Source organism: Mytilus galloprovincialis, chromosome 9 (assembly GCF_965363235.1).
Source record: "Mytilus galloprovincialis chromosome 9, xbMytGall1.hap1.1, whole genome shotgun sequence".
In the NCBI taxonomy this organism is placed as follows: domain Eukaryota; kingdom Metazoa; phylum Mollusca; class Bivalvia; order Mytilida; family Mytilidae; genus Mytilus; species Mytilus galloprovincialis.
Genome location: NC_134846.1, coordinates 1,243,287 through 1,258,021, shown reverse-complemented (window position 1 = coordinate 1,258,021; position 14,735 = coordinate 1,243,287). Strand labels below are relative to the sequence as shown.

General features: G+C 30.5%; 1 protein-coding gene across 17 annotated transcripts in view; it reads left to right on the top strand.

The window, feature by feature from the left end:
- Positions 1 to 14,080, top strand: part of LOC143044208 (PDZ and LIM domain protein 7-like) — a 58,604-nt gene extending 44,524 nt beyond the window's left edge. For 7 of the 17 annotated variants that reach the window (XM_076216121.1, XM_076216114.1, XM_076216116.1 and 4 more), the window contains 8 exons: positions 306 to 500; positions 2,004 to 2,083; positions 2,699 to 2,948; positions 4,516 to 4,527; positions 7,438 to 7,624; positions 8,792 to 8,912; positions 9,860 to 9,975; positions 12,310 to 14,080. In XM_076216121.1, coding sequence (XP_076072236.1) covers positions 306 to 500; positions 2,004 to 2,083; positions 2,699 to 2,948; positions 4,516 to 4,527; positions 7,438 to 7,624; positions 8,792 to 8,912; positions 9,860 to 9,975; positions 12,310 to 12,387 — 1,039 coding nt within the window. In that variant the 3' untranslated portion in view covers positions 12,388 to 14,080. The remainder of the gene's footprint in view (positions 1 to 305; positions 501 to 2,003; positions 2,084 to 2,698; positions 2,949 to 4,515; positions 4,528 to 7,437; positions 7,625 to 8,791; positions 8,913 to 9,859; positions 9,976 to 12,309) is intronic. The other 10 variants (XM_076216131.1, XM_076216129.1, XM_076216127.1 and 7 more) reach the window with 4 other exon arrangements.
- Positions 14,081 to 14,735: the final 655 nt, after the last annotated feature.

The following is a 14,735-nucleotide window of genomic DNA, read 5'->3' as shown; positions in this document are numbered from 1 at the left end:
TGATTATCGGTTCTTTGAGCTTTTTATATTGGTGTTTGAAAGGGACTTTCTGATATGAAAATTCTTTTGGAGTTCGTTATTTTTGTTATTTTACTTTATACTACCTGAAATACAATTGTAGAATTTATAGATGTTTCCTAAAATGTGATTTGATAATTACTAAAAATGTGATTATATTGTGGAGCTTCTTATCAAAGTTGTGTTGTAATAAACCAATTTACAATTGTATACGAAAGCCTTAACATTCATTTTAGTTTTTAACTGCATGTTATAATTATAGATCCTCCTATGCATGATAATTTCAGGAGTGATGAGAATGATACTTCAGATCAAAGTGGTGCAGATTCAGAAATTGACGAACAAGGCAAAAAGATTTATAGACCCTCAGAGACTTTCAAACTTGTACATGAGGCAGAAAGTGGCGAAAAGAAAATTGAGGATGATTATAAACCTAATCATTCTCGAACATTTAAATTTTTACAACAACAGCTTAATAATGGGTAATGCGTAATTATTTTCACTCTTAAAAACAAATATCTTTAATCACAAATCACTTACAAATGAACTTGATTTATTTCATTGGAGACTATATATGTGACTTGACACTTTGATACTGCACAGAGAATGCAATCACTTCTCATGTATAAAAGACTATTTAGCCTCTTGTATATCCTTGCCAAATTGTCTTTTTTCATATTACCGACTTTTGACTACAGGCTTTATATTTTTTTTAACAGGTTACCTTCTCTGTGGTATGACACCCTGTTACTTGGTCAATTATGAGCAACCAAAAGAAATAAAATCCAATATATAAACAGTGCAATTTGGGGGAAAAGCTTCTTGTTTTCTGGTGATTTAGTCGTGTATAGAAAACATTAAACAGTAAACTTTCCCTCAAAATTATACCAATTAAAATCTTGAATTTATTTACATTGCTCTTGCTTAACTGAGTACTAGAATGTCCAACTTCAGAGAAGGTAACCTGTTGAAAAAATATAATTTCCAGTCAAAAGTTGTTTATATGAAAATGTTCTATTAAAATATTCATCACAATTTTCATGAATGAAATAATCATCACTTATTTCTCAGAAACTATAAATCAGAGCAACATTATGTGATGTGATTACGCATTCAATGCTAGACAGCTTAGTTTACGGAATACTTGTAAAAGAGGAATTATTAGTGTGTTAAACCTAAGGAGTTGACCCAGGATTTTTTAAAAGGGGCTGAAATCCAGAAATTAAGTAGTGGTTCATATGTTTGACAATATTATGCTAAAACAGTTATATATTTTTCAAACAAAAGGGGAGTATACACCCCTTCCCTTCCCGTAAAACCATCAATATATAAAAAGTATTCTTCTTGTTTGTTCTGAACCAGTTCGGTTTCTTGTTTATTTTTCAGTCTAATTTGCATAAGAAAAATTCCAAGGCATGATTTTCCCTGCAGAATTTTTTTCTCATGCTTATGGAATTATCTTTATTTTCTGTTATTTCAATACTTCAGTCTGATTCTGCATGTGCATGAGCATGAAGTTCACTTGAATTTGCAATAAATGTTATTGATAAAACAGTTTTCAAGAATGTCACTAAATTTGATTGCATGTTCTGCAATTTATATTGATATGTCATTTGTTTTCAGCTTTGTAACTAATTAAATCAATAATGTTATATGGTAAACTCAAACACATGCACAGTTGATTAAGATTTTTTTTTTTCGTAATGTAAATGAGTGTCTGCTATTTTCAAAATCTTCATCCTTATCTTAATATACTGTCATTTAAGGCTTAACAATTTTTTAAGTTAAAACAAATGAATTCCACCATAGTAAAAAGATACTAAAAAGAGCTCATGGGGAAAATAGTGGAGGTAAAAATCAAATGATTAATGCAAAGGTAAATTGAATATTAAAAAAAAACCAATGGTAATGGAAAAGCAGAATTTTCTATTTTATTTTAATTTTTATTTTGGTGGTAGATATTAATGTATATTATTGTTTTCCAGCAGCAGTGATGTTCAACAATCAGCACCACCATCGGCTCCCAAGGCACCACCACCACCGTCTGCTCCTAAAGCGCCACCTGGTAAGATTTAAGTATTCTGGAAATATGACCAAATTTTGCAATATGAAAGGTCCTGATGGTCAATTGATCCAAACATTTGGTTTATAAAATAAGAATTTATTTTGAAGATGTGTTATGAAAGCCTATGAGACATCTCTCTACCAGAGAACAAATGATGTAGATGTTAGCAGCTATAGGTCTCCCAGACCACATTGCACATTAAAATAGGCCTCAACAAGAAAGTAAAATAAAGCATATGATAAAACTAAACTTATTTTATGTACAAAACAATAATCCCAAAACAAATATGACTTGTAACTACAAAGGGGTTTAAGTACTGGTCATTTGCTAAAAAAAAAGACAAGCTGCACTTGGTTTATTGGTTTTAATACTATCTTGTTCAGGCACTTGCTTATTGAAGGTCACTCTTCATCCTTGTCACTTCAGATTCTTCTGCAAAGCAAAGTTCTTATATTCTTCAGAATGTAACATACTGAAAATGTTTCAAACAAACTGTTTAAAATTAAATAAAGGAAAGTATGCATTAGAATGTGCCAATCAGTCTGAAATCTATAATATCTTGAAGTTGATTTTTTAAACATAAAGATAAAGTGTTAAATTTATTTTTAATTCCAGCATCTAAACCAGGAGTTTGGACACCAGGGCAATCACAGGGAGGTCACGCTACAGCCCCTAAGCCATTCTCTCCTACTGTACAGCCATCCCCTCCTGCTCCAGGAGGACCTCGTGGAGGGGCTGCACCTAAACCTACTGGGGTTGGTGCTGTGAGAGCCAAGAAAGGAGAAGCATCTATGTTTATGTCAGGTGATGCCGCTCCAGGTGGCCAAAGAACACCAGTGTGTAACTCCTGTGGCATGAATATCAGGTATGATCATTTGGAAGACTAATTATGGTAACACCTGTAAGGGTGACATTTAATCAGAAATCATTATAGCTGTTATGCCAGGGGCTTCAATTTTTTTTTTAAAGATGAGGCCCAGGAATAGACTCAGTGCTTTTAGACTGCCATTCATGTAAGCCAATGCTGCTTGTAAGACTTGCTTTTCTTGAATTAATGAAAACATAATTTTGCTGTTTGAAACTATATACTGTGGATTCATTTATTTTCGTGGGTATCAATTTTCGTGGATAGTGAAAAAAAGACGTTTCGTGGTATACGTAAATTCGTGGATCGCTGATAACAAAAAAAAAAAAAAAAAAAAAAAAAAAATTCAGATACATAATTCGTTGATTTGTTTTTGATTTAGGAGATCATATAACCTCCTTGGTTTAATCAATAATAAAATAAACAAAAAAGAAGGAATTCATTGAAAAAGTTTTGAATTGTCAAAATCCTCGCTAGGTCATTTTAGGTTAAAGTGTTCATTGAAAATTTCTATTACAATAACGGACAAAGACAACTAATTATTTGTTTGTTTTACAATTTATAAATGCTTGTCGGAATTCTATAGGCAATCAAAACTTAATGATTGAAAGCTCATTTCCCTAATCACGATATAATAAACAGTCATATAAGTAAAAGGTGTGAAAATAAATGTTCCTGTCATAAACAATATTACCTACGGGCAATATCCCGGTACTTAATCCTATTGATTTTCAATCACTAGTAAACCAAAGTATGACACGGTAATTAACAACTTGCAGTTATTTTCCATGAACAGTTTTAATCAATTTTAAAAAAGTAAATTATCACTGATATTTGATATATTTATCATTGATTTAATTAAACTACTTGTATCTTCTTTCAATAAAAAACATGTGTTATGTTACAATGTTTATCGCTAGTCAACACTATACTAGAACTGCATAACATAACCTGAAATAAACATCCGACTCCATACACATTTATCGGGATTATTCTTCGTTGAATTCTTAAATTCGTGGTTCGCTGTGACCCACGAAACCCACGAAAATTGGTATACCACGAATAAAAATGAATCCACAGTAAGTTTCAATTCAGTTTTGCCCAAAAACTTCAGAAAATACAACAGTTTATGAAAAGTGTGGATTTGTTTGTTGTTTTCCAGGTTTGAGTAAATGGTTAAGAAAAAATCCTGACTTTGAGTTTACATGAGAAATATTCAACTCCTGTATGTTGCTAGAGTGTTGTCCCTTTAGTATCTAAAATTCAGTAGTTTTCCCTCTATAAATTGACATTCACAAATTATTTTAGTTTTGACTTTGTTTTTAACCAAACAGTTTTATTTAGAAATTTTTACTTACTATTAGATGTATATTATTTTTAGAAGTTTTAAATTCTTATAAAAGGTGAATGTTCTAAAAATTTACCTGAAATTAAAAATGTTTTTATTGGTTGAACTTGTTAAATTTATTGAGCATTTAGCAAATGCTAAACATCCTAAAATGTCAAGGTTTTATAATTCTTATATGAAATTATGCATGTATTTGTTAAATCTTGATTTGTGTTTCAGCGAACAAAAACGGTAATCCCGCATTCTTAATAGAATAATCATCTTTTATATAAGATGCATGTATTCATCAAAATAACCTTTACTATTGGTGATTGTCTCTAAGTTACAACCCATACAAGTTGACTGTTTGATGGTTTGTATGACACTCATCAGGGTTGACCAAATTTATTGTCTCTCAAGCGTGTAGTGTAAATTCTATTTTCAAAACAAAACTTTATTACAATTTTGATATATCTTGAGTTTTTTTTATAAATGAGAGTTGTTTCCCTTTTAGGTATTCAGTTAAAAATTCATGTTTGCAAATATTTGTTCAAGAAGAACTCCATATAGTATTTGTAATTTTACTGTAATATGTAATTATTTGTCTCCCTAGAAATCCTCAGTTTTTGCAGAAATTAAATTTTTTTTACTGGCTTCGACTTGAGATTTGGTGTCCTATTTGGAAACATTTTATTTTTGAAAATTTATAAATTATCAGTAGACTCTTTAGTAGTTATTTTCAGCATCAACTGTTAAGCTTAATGTTTACGTTACCACTATAGTATTAGAGGACAATGAATCTGGATAGGTCTGTTAAATTCATACAATCAGTGAACACTCTATTTATATAGGTTGTACACCTGAATGGTCTTGAAGGTATACAGGTGCATGGAATACAAAATTAATTCTTCAGTCCAAAATATATCTTTTTCTTCTATTGTATAAGACATTGATGACCTGAGCAATTGAAGGAAATTGAAAATATTAAAGAATGTTTAAAAAAGTAATGTATAGTAAATGTATGTCATGCATCTCTTTAGTAAATCAGTCATTTATTCCAAATCTAGATACACCAAACACTTTTTGCATGACTTTATAGAATCCCTTTATATATTTATATTGTAATTAGATGACTATGAACGTTATATGCCCATGTGTAATTAGGGGTTGTGTCTCACGAACACCAACCCCCATCTCACAGGTTTGTGTCCTCAAAACAAAATTTTCACAGAGGTGTTTTTGTATCTAATGTGCTGTAATATGTTCAAGACATACTTCAAAATAATGTTCTCATTCTGAGCATACTATTACTAAACTGTGAGGTTGTTCAAGGCAAACTTTAGAATAATTTTCTCATTTTGAGCATACTATTACTAAACTGTGAGATGAGAGTGACAACAAAATGTAAACACTAGAATATTTATCATTGTTTTACAAATTTGCTTGAATTTCTGCAGCTTTTAAACCAAAATATATACCTTGTCATTGCCATATACTTATAGTTATAAACTTATAATTTGTATGGTTTTATATAATGGATCCATAAATTTCAATGAATAAGTCTTTTATGGTGTGAATTATTAATTATAAGTTACCTCAACTTAACAACATAAAGAAGAATACCGGGGTGATTTACCATTTTGGTTGCTCGTAGAGTGGGCTTAATGTTTCCTATTATAGATTATTTACACCATTTTTGAGGAATGAAAAGGGTGTGCGTATTATACACAAATGCATACTGTACATGGCTTAATACAGTAGTTTGCATACTTTTAAAAAAAAAAATCTTAGCATCTGAACATACTGTTGACAGACTTCAATCTATTTTCCAAGAACCTTTTTAAAGATTAACAGTGACTTTTTAGCACTCATAAATGTATCACCTACTATTTATTTTAGCTGGTAGAATTCTTTAAATAATTAATCTTTTTAGCCCTCACAATTTATCATCTAACATTTATTTTTGTTTACTAATTCAGGGTACAAACCTTTGGAATAGTTACCCCTCACGTTATCACCTAACATTCATTGGTCAATGGTAAATTCTATAACTGTAATTTTTTATGCAGGGTTAAGACATTTTGTATCAAAAACTTGTGTAACATTGCATGCACTTAAAATTTATCAGGTGTTTTTATTGACTTTTTTCTCCAAGCAGTTTTTGTTTTATAGTGTATTGGAAACCTAAATTTGTCAAAGTGAAAAGTCCTATCACAATATATGCAATATTTTCATCTGATTCAGTAGTTTGTCCACTGATTTCTAAAGTAGTTATTTTTGGTGGGATGGAAAAAAAATTTGCTGTTACTTTACCATTTGCAACATATTAAAATTGAACTTTAAATGCAAATTTTTAAGCTTTTTGATGGGATTGAAAGTTCTGGAAAAATATTTGAAAGATTGTTAAAATTCCCAATTGCGTCTGTTGAAACAAATTTATTTTCCAGCAGATGATATTAAATTTAGGTTGAGGTTCAAAACCCAAAATGATTTTATAAATTGACATTGTGGAACATATTTATTACACTAATTGGTGACCTTAGATTTTGTTTTTCTTCAGTTGTGTAAGTTTTTCCAAAAAAATTTCAGCATAGGTGTCAACCAGTGAAAACTTGAAGGATCCAACAATTAGATTTTAGAATTTTTGAAAATCTTCTCTGAACAAATTCTACTAAATTTTCATAACTGCTCAAAATGTAAAAGGAGTCAATTAAAATTTACATTTTAAATTCTTATCGTTTTATTTGTATTAATTGATCTTTAGTTGTTTTAATTAGCTTGCACATGCAAAATGTACTTATTATTTTGTTTGAAATTGTTAAAACATAGTATTGTGTATGTAATATAGAAAGTTAAAACTGTCAGAAATGTTGTTTTCACCAATTATCTTCAAAAATATTTGTATTTGTTTAGATTTAACTATTACAATTCTTTTAAAAACAGAATTAGTTTAGCCATTGAAAAGACATTATAAAATTAATGAGAGCAAACAAAATGGATGCTACTCAAATACTTTTTAAGGGGAGATAATAAAAGTTGACACCTATGTTTGAGTGGTTCTTTGTCCTACCATGCATGGTCTTTACCTTGTCTGCTAGAAAGTTTATCTTCAGTCAAACCATTTTAACGTAATTATCCTAATCTATGACTGTTCTATTTCAGAGGGCCATTTGTGGTAGCGCTAGGTAAGACCTGGTGCCCTGACCATTTTGTCTGTGCCAACCCTCGCTGTGGTACTAAGTTACTGGATATAGGATTTGTAGAGGAGGGAGGATTTTTGTACTGTGAGAAAGACTATGAACTTTACTTTGCACCAAAATGTGCTGTCTGTGGTAGTGCTATTGTTGGGGTAGGTATTCACACATTGACCTGATTGAATAATTGGGTTTAGGCATTGTTTATATTAAATATTGTGATTTACACTTACTACCTATGGTCCTTTGTAAGCATAAGCAGTTCTGGGACCATATGTATTACCTATAATGACACAATCCAATATAATAAGTCATTTTAGTAACTTAATCTTACTTTTTATACCAATAGTCGATTAGTACATTGTATTAGTAAACATTTCATATTGGGAATTTAAGGCTTTGCTATAAAACACAAGGTTTTGAATAAAGTTTCACTAATAAACAGAAATAAAAAGCAGGAACTCTTTTCAAAAATAATGTTATAATTAGAGTTGATTGTAAGTGAACTTACATTTCCCTGTCTTATTAGTACTTGAACTCAGAACATTATTTTGTGAAATAAGTTGCAGAAAATATCTCCTAATCCTTGAGTTGTATGAAGATAGTTATCAAAGGTACCAGGATTATAATTTAGTATGCCAGACGTGCTTTCGTCTACATAAGACTCATTAGTGACGCTCATATCAAAATATTTATAAAGCCAAACAAGTACAAAGTTGAAGAGCATTTAGGATCGTAAATTCCAAAAAGTTGTTCCAAATACGACTAAGGTAATCTATGCCTGGGATAAGAAAATCCTTAGTTTTTCGAAAAATTCAAAGTTTTGTAAACAGGAAAATCATACAAATGACCACATTATTGATATTCATGTCAACACTAAAGTGCTGACTACTGGGCTGGTGATACCCTCGGGGACGAAACGTCCACCAGCAGTGGTATCGACTCAGTGGTGTAAATAGTTATCAAAGGTACCAGGATTATAATTTAGTATGCCAGATGCGCGTTTCGTCTACATAAGACTCATCAGAGACGCTCATATCAAAATATTTATGAAGCAGAGAAAATGTTTTTGAATTACTGGGGATTCACTGTGGATTCACTAATATTAATTGGATACTAATTTTCATGGATTTCCTTGGTACACGGGAAGCATGAATTTAAATGTTCAATGAAGAACAAATTTTCAAAAGGAATGTACGTAGACTTTGCCATAACCACGAAATTAAATATCCACGAATATATATACAAGTTTTTCTCAATCCACGGAATTGGTACCCACGACAATAACTGAATCCACAGTAACATATTTTGATATTTTACAGGAATGTGTAAATGCATTACAGAAGACTTATCACCCTAAATGTTTTACCTGTGTACAGTGCAAACAACAGATTGGAGGAAACCAGTTCCATTTGGAAGAGGGCAAACCTTACTGTGAAAATGGTAATAAAATGGCAAATGGGTTTAATAAAATAAGAATTTTCACTTCCTTTCGTGACTTATCTAGGTTCAACTGTATTGTCTTAAGTGTAATGAACATTTATTTTTGAATTGTCAGATCGGTTCACATCAAAATTCTGAGGAAGACCTAAAATGAAGGCATATAATTTTAAACTCTTAGAAGCTGGAGGCATATATAAGTTGAAATTATGCTTCACAGCCCTTTGTTTTCATCTTGAAATAGTAGTACATATGAACTTTCCTTTCTAGGATTTAATTTTTTTGCAATACATAGTAAAAGTGAAGGTTTTAGCTGTAAAAGGTGTTCCTATGGGAAATTACATTGTCTATATTAAAAGAAGTGCAGCATTCAATTGATGAATTTGTATTTAATCTTGTTCATCTTGCACCTTTTGTCTCCCCTTGATGGAGTCAAAAGCAAGACTTAGGTATGCTGTTTTTCGACGACACAACAAAATACAAAAATGAAATAACAAGGATTCTTAAAAGAAGCTGAGTATTGCTTTATTTGTTTTGATAAAAAAGAAGATTTGGTATGATGGCCAATGAGACAACTCTCCAGATGAGACCAAAATGACACAGAAATTAACAACTGTAGGTCACTGTACGGCCTTCAACAATGAGCAAAGCCCATACCGCATAGACAGCTATGAAGGCCCCAAAATAACAATGTAAAACAGTTCAAACGAGAAAACTAACGGCCTTATTTATTTGAAAAAAATGAATGAAAAAAAAAATGTAACAGAGACAAACCACCAAATTACAGGCTCCTGACTGGGTTTTAATCATCCATTTGAATGACAATGGAAATTTTACATACAATAGTTAAAACAGTAACTACTTAGATAAAAAAAAGATATAAAACATTAATAAAACCTAAAGAATGTCATACAACCATTGTGAGGTACATTAATATTTTTCCATTGTAGATTGGAGACAACTTTTCCAGACCATGTGCCACTCTTGTAATTTCCCCATTGAACCTGGAGATAACTGGGTTGAAGCTATGACCAAAAACTATCATTCTGGATGTTTTAATTGTTCTGTAAGTAAAGCTATGACCAAAAACTATCATTCTGGATGTTTTAATTGTTCTGTAAGTAAAGCTATGGGCAAAAACTATCATTCTGGATGTTTCAATTGTTCTGTAAGTAAAGCTATGACCAAAAACTATCATTCTGGATGTTTTAATTGTTCTGTAAGTAAAGCTATGACCAAAAACTATCATTCTGGATGTTTCAATTGTTCTGTAAGTAAAGCTATGACCAAAAACTATCATTCTGGATGTTTTAATTGTTCTGTAAGTAAAGCTTTGACCAAAAACTATCATTCTGGATGTTTTAATTGTTCTGTAAGTAAAGCTATGACCAAAAACTATCATTCTGGATGTTTCAATTGTTCTGTAAGTAAAGCTATGACCAAAAACTATCATTCTGGATGTTTCAATTGTTCTGTAAGTAAAGCTATGACCAAAAACTATCATTCTGGATGTTTTAATTGTTCTGTAAGTAAAGCTATGGAGAAAACTTATCATTTTGGATGTTTTAATTGTTCTGTAAGTAAAGCTATGACCAAAAACTATCATTCTGGATGTTTTAATTGTTCTGTAAGTAAAGCTATGACCAAAAACTATCATTCTGGATGTTTCAATTGTTCTGTAAGTAAAGCTATGACAAAAAACTATCATTCTGGATGTTTTAATTGTTCTGTGAGTAAAGCTATGGGCAAAAACTTTCATTCTGGATGTTTTAATTGTTCTGTAAGTAAAGCTATGGACAAAAACTATCATTCTGGATGTTTTAATTGTTCTGTAAGTAAAGCTATGGGCAAAAACTATCATTCTGGATGTTTCAATTGTTCTGTAAGTAAAGCTATGGGCAAAAACTATCATTCTGGATGTTTAATTATTTCTGTAAGTAAAGCTATGGGCATAAACTATCATTCTGGATGTTTTAATTGTTCTGTAAGTAAAGCTATGGGCATAAACTATCATTCTGGATGTTTTAATTGTTCTGTAAGTAAAGCTATGGGCAAAAACTATCATTCTGGATGTTTTAATTGTTCTGTAAGTAAAGCTATGGGCAAAAACTATCATTCTGGATGTTTTAATTGTTCTGTAAATATATGCAGTCTTAGTTATAACTCAACTTAATATAAAGTATCTTCAGGAAGGCCTGAACTAGTTTATTTATAGTTGGACTCTTTTGAGTAAATGCTCAGAATGTTGTAAATTATAACTTGTTAACAGTAAATAAATTATCAGTTCATATATTGGTATACCATGGATTGAAAAAAATCTCAAAAATAATTGATTTAACAATGCCTACTGCAAACCAGATTTTTTATACTGGTTTGTCTACACCAAAGGTAGATGTAAGGGACAAATGTGTGTCTGCTTAAAGAATTAACCCTTATTGACATATATACACCTTATCATTACTGGGACATCACAAAAGTTCACATAAAATTTGGATGACACAATGCAAAAGTGATTGTTGTCATAGGTCGAGTGTCACTGATTCCCAAATAGCAATAAGGTCTTTTGTAATTCCTATGATTATTAAGAGGTTACTTGATGATGCATTATTTAAAGATATGCTTTAGGTGTTATGTTTTTTTGGCTTGGTCAAGACTTTCATGTCCAAAAGTTGCATCTAGAAGTCAACAATCAATCATTTCCTACTGTGTGCGACTCCCTCAGGTAGTCAAGGTCTTTAAACAGAACCCCACCCCCCAAAAAATGTTTACTTCAAAAAGCAAATAACTCATGTCACAATGTCCAATGATACGTTTTCCAAAAAATGACATCAGGTGACGTCAACCAGGGCAGTTGATTCATAAAATAGAAATTAGAAATCTTGTGTATTGTTTGGAGGCTGCCTTTTTGAAGCTTTTGGAATTTGTTTAAAAACTACATATTAAGGATGTACTTAGGTGAGGTTATGTAAAAATTAAGAAATTAAGAAATTAAAGTTGATACTATAAGCTGGTAGAGCATCAATTAAGGATAAAGATAAGCTAAAAATATTGATAGGTCATGGACCTCCTTTTCGAGATATTTCAAATTTAAAATATGGCGGAAAAGGCTGACTCAGACTTTTACTTTATATTTGCATTGATATTATTTGGGTCTCAAACAAAAGAAAGAAAATCAAGAATCTTCTAAAATTTTGGTAAATGACCTTTCATGAGCTATTTAGTCTTATATGAAAAAATAAATGGGTGTTATGGGGCAAAATATTTTACATTGTATTGTATGGAAAAACACCAAGGAGTTCGAACATTTGACACAAAATCCAAAACCTCACCTAAGTACATCCTTAAGTTGCATAATCTTAGTTTAATTGAATTTTCCATTACTTGAATGTTTTTTTTTCAGACATGCCAGATTGGTCTAGAAGGACAACCATTCTTTGCTAAAGCTGGTAAACCTTACTGCAAACAACATGCTCGATAGATAATACCAGATAGTAACCAGTGTGTTCTTAGATTGCTCCGGATCCAGTACATAGTATAGTGCCTTCTCATATCTTCATTTGTAACATTGCATTATGGGATGTGAATGTGATGTTACATATTTTTAACTTATATATGCAATAGAAGAAATTTTTAAAATGTTTTATTTTGAAAACTGGATTATTTATAGTATATAACGAATTTTGGAATGAGTGAGTTTTTGTAAATTGTGTAAAAATATGTTATTGAATAGCTTGATTTATTGAAATTTGTTATCATTGATATGGAATTAATTACATACAGTGTAATATTGAAGTGCATGGAATAACCACAACCAAAAAAAAAATTGTTGATAAAGTTTATCATAATTAACGTTTATATTATAATTACAACTAGAAGTAGATGTAACATTGTCAAAAGTAAAAAAAAAATTGTTTAAAGTTTTCATGGATCTGAAATCTATATCTATTAAGATTAAAGCTCATACAGCTATTGTGATAGTGTCAACAGGTCTTCATTATAAAAATTCACTTATATACTATTTTTTGATGAATCAGCATAGAGGCCATAGTTTCGATAATTTCTGTTTCAACCTTAATTTTAAAAAACTTTAAGATGAAGTTTAAACATGCACACAAAAATTATACAAAATCTGATTAAAACTGTAAAGTTAATGGCTAAATCTTTAGCTAGTTGGCAAGAGTTTCACTTTGAGATGCTGAATCGAAATTAAAAATCTTCAGTTTCAGAACATAAGACAATTTTTTCTCTCTAAAGTGCAAATAAAAAGGCTTTCTATTTATATAAAATCAATCAGAAAGCTGATTAGAAGAAAAATTACAGTTTTGGCCTTAAAATGATAACTGAAACACATAGCTGTTGTTATGAGGCCCAACAACAGATAAGTGTTTCATTAACATGTAAATCATTTCCATGACTTAAGACAATAACATTATTATGGTGATAATCAATTTCTTGATAACTTTTCAAACTACAGTCCTCCATTATGTAGATCATAATAAAGTGCCACAGCAACATATCATTTTCTGTAAAGACAATTTAGAGAAAAACATATCCAGTTGTAGAATCTACTTATAATTCAATAATGTTACTAATTTTTGTAATGACAAAATTTTTTTCCAAAAATAAGACAATTTAAAGAAAAAAATGCAGATAAATATGAAAATGCTCTGAAACATTCTCATTAGTAAATACATGTTATATCATCTGCTTTATAATCAAAGACATAATAGCTCTCAAATATCATCTAAAATGGTTAAGACATAGTAAGTTTGGTACTGGTACTTTACTTTATAAAGATGCACTAAATTATTCTTAGCAATATAGATCTATGAATGATCTATGAGGCAAGTGTCTAACAAGGTTGGTTTTTGATAGTCTGAAGAATACTTAAAAAACAAAATGTAATTGTCACACAATATATATGTGTATATTTTTGCCACACAATATATATGTGTATATTTTTGCCACACAATATATATATATGTGTATATTTTGGTGTGTGTTTATGGTAAACAAGACAGCAAGTTACTTGTGATGAATCAAAATCTTTGTGATAGTATTCTGTGCCTTTAAACTTTTATATTTCTATATGTTTATTCCTCTTCTGCTTTGTATTTATATCAAATTTTAAACTTGATGAATGGTATTAACATCTGGACTCATTTGATAATAATTATAGTATAACTAATCGCCGTATTTGAATATCAAAAATAAGACAACGCGTGACCGAACGACGCATGGATTAAACGAGTGCGCAGCACGAGTTTAATCCATAGCGGCGTTCGGTCACAAGTTGTCTTATTTTTGATATTCAAATACGGCGATTAGTTATTCTTTTTATTACATTGGCAAATGGCTTTTTTTTTATGAAATTAATGTAGAAAATGTAAGGAACTATATCTTTTTCCTACGCATTTACAATTTGTTTTGATCCGACGTTTTCGACGTCTTGACAACACCTATTGTTGTATGACGTCAGAGAGTGAAATAACCACGTTTATTTCACATGTGAAATTATCGGTTTTTATCTAACTGGGAAATCAATGTAATTCATTGCAACCAATGTAATAAAATTGAATAATTTCTTTAGTTACATATTACAGGGTTACAGCGTATAGCTATGACTTTCAAATTCTACAAAACCTTTAAAACATATAAAATTCTAACCTGATTAGTGATACAGGCATTGCAATTGTTTTCATTTTATTAACTATTAGAACACATTTGATAATAACAATACAGGGTTAGAATGTATAGTTAGGAATCTTTTGAAATTCAACAATGTCTTTGACATTTATTAAAATCTAACCTTGTGAGTGATACAGT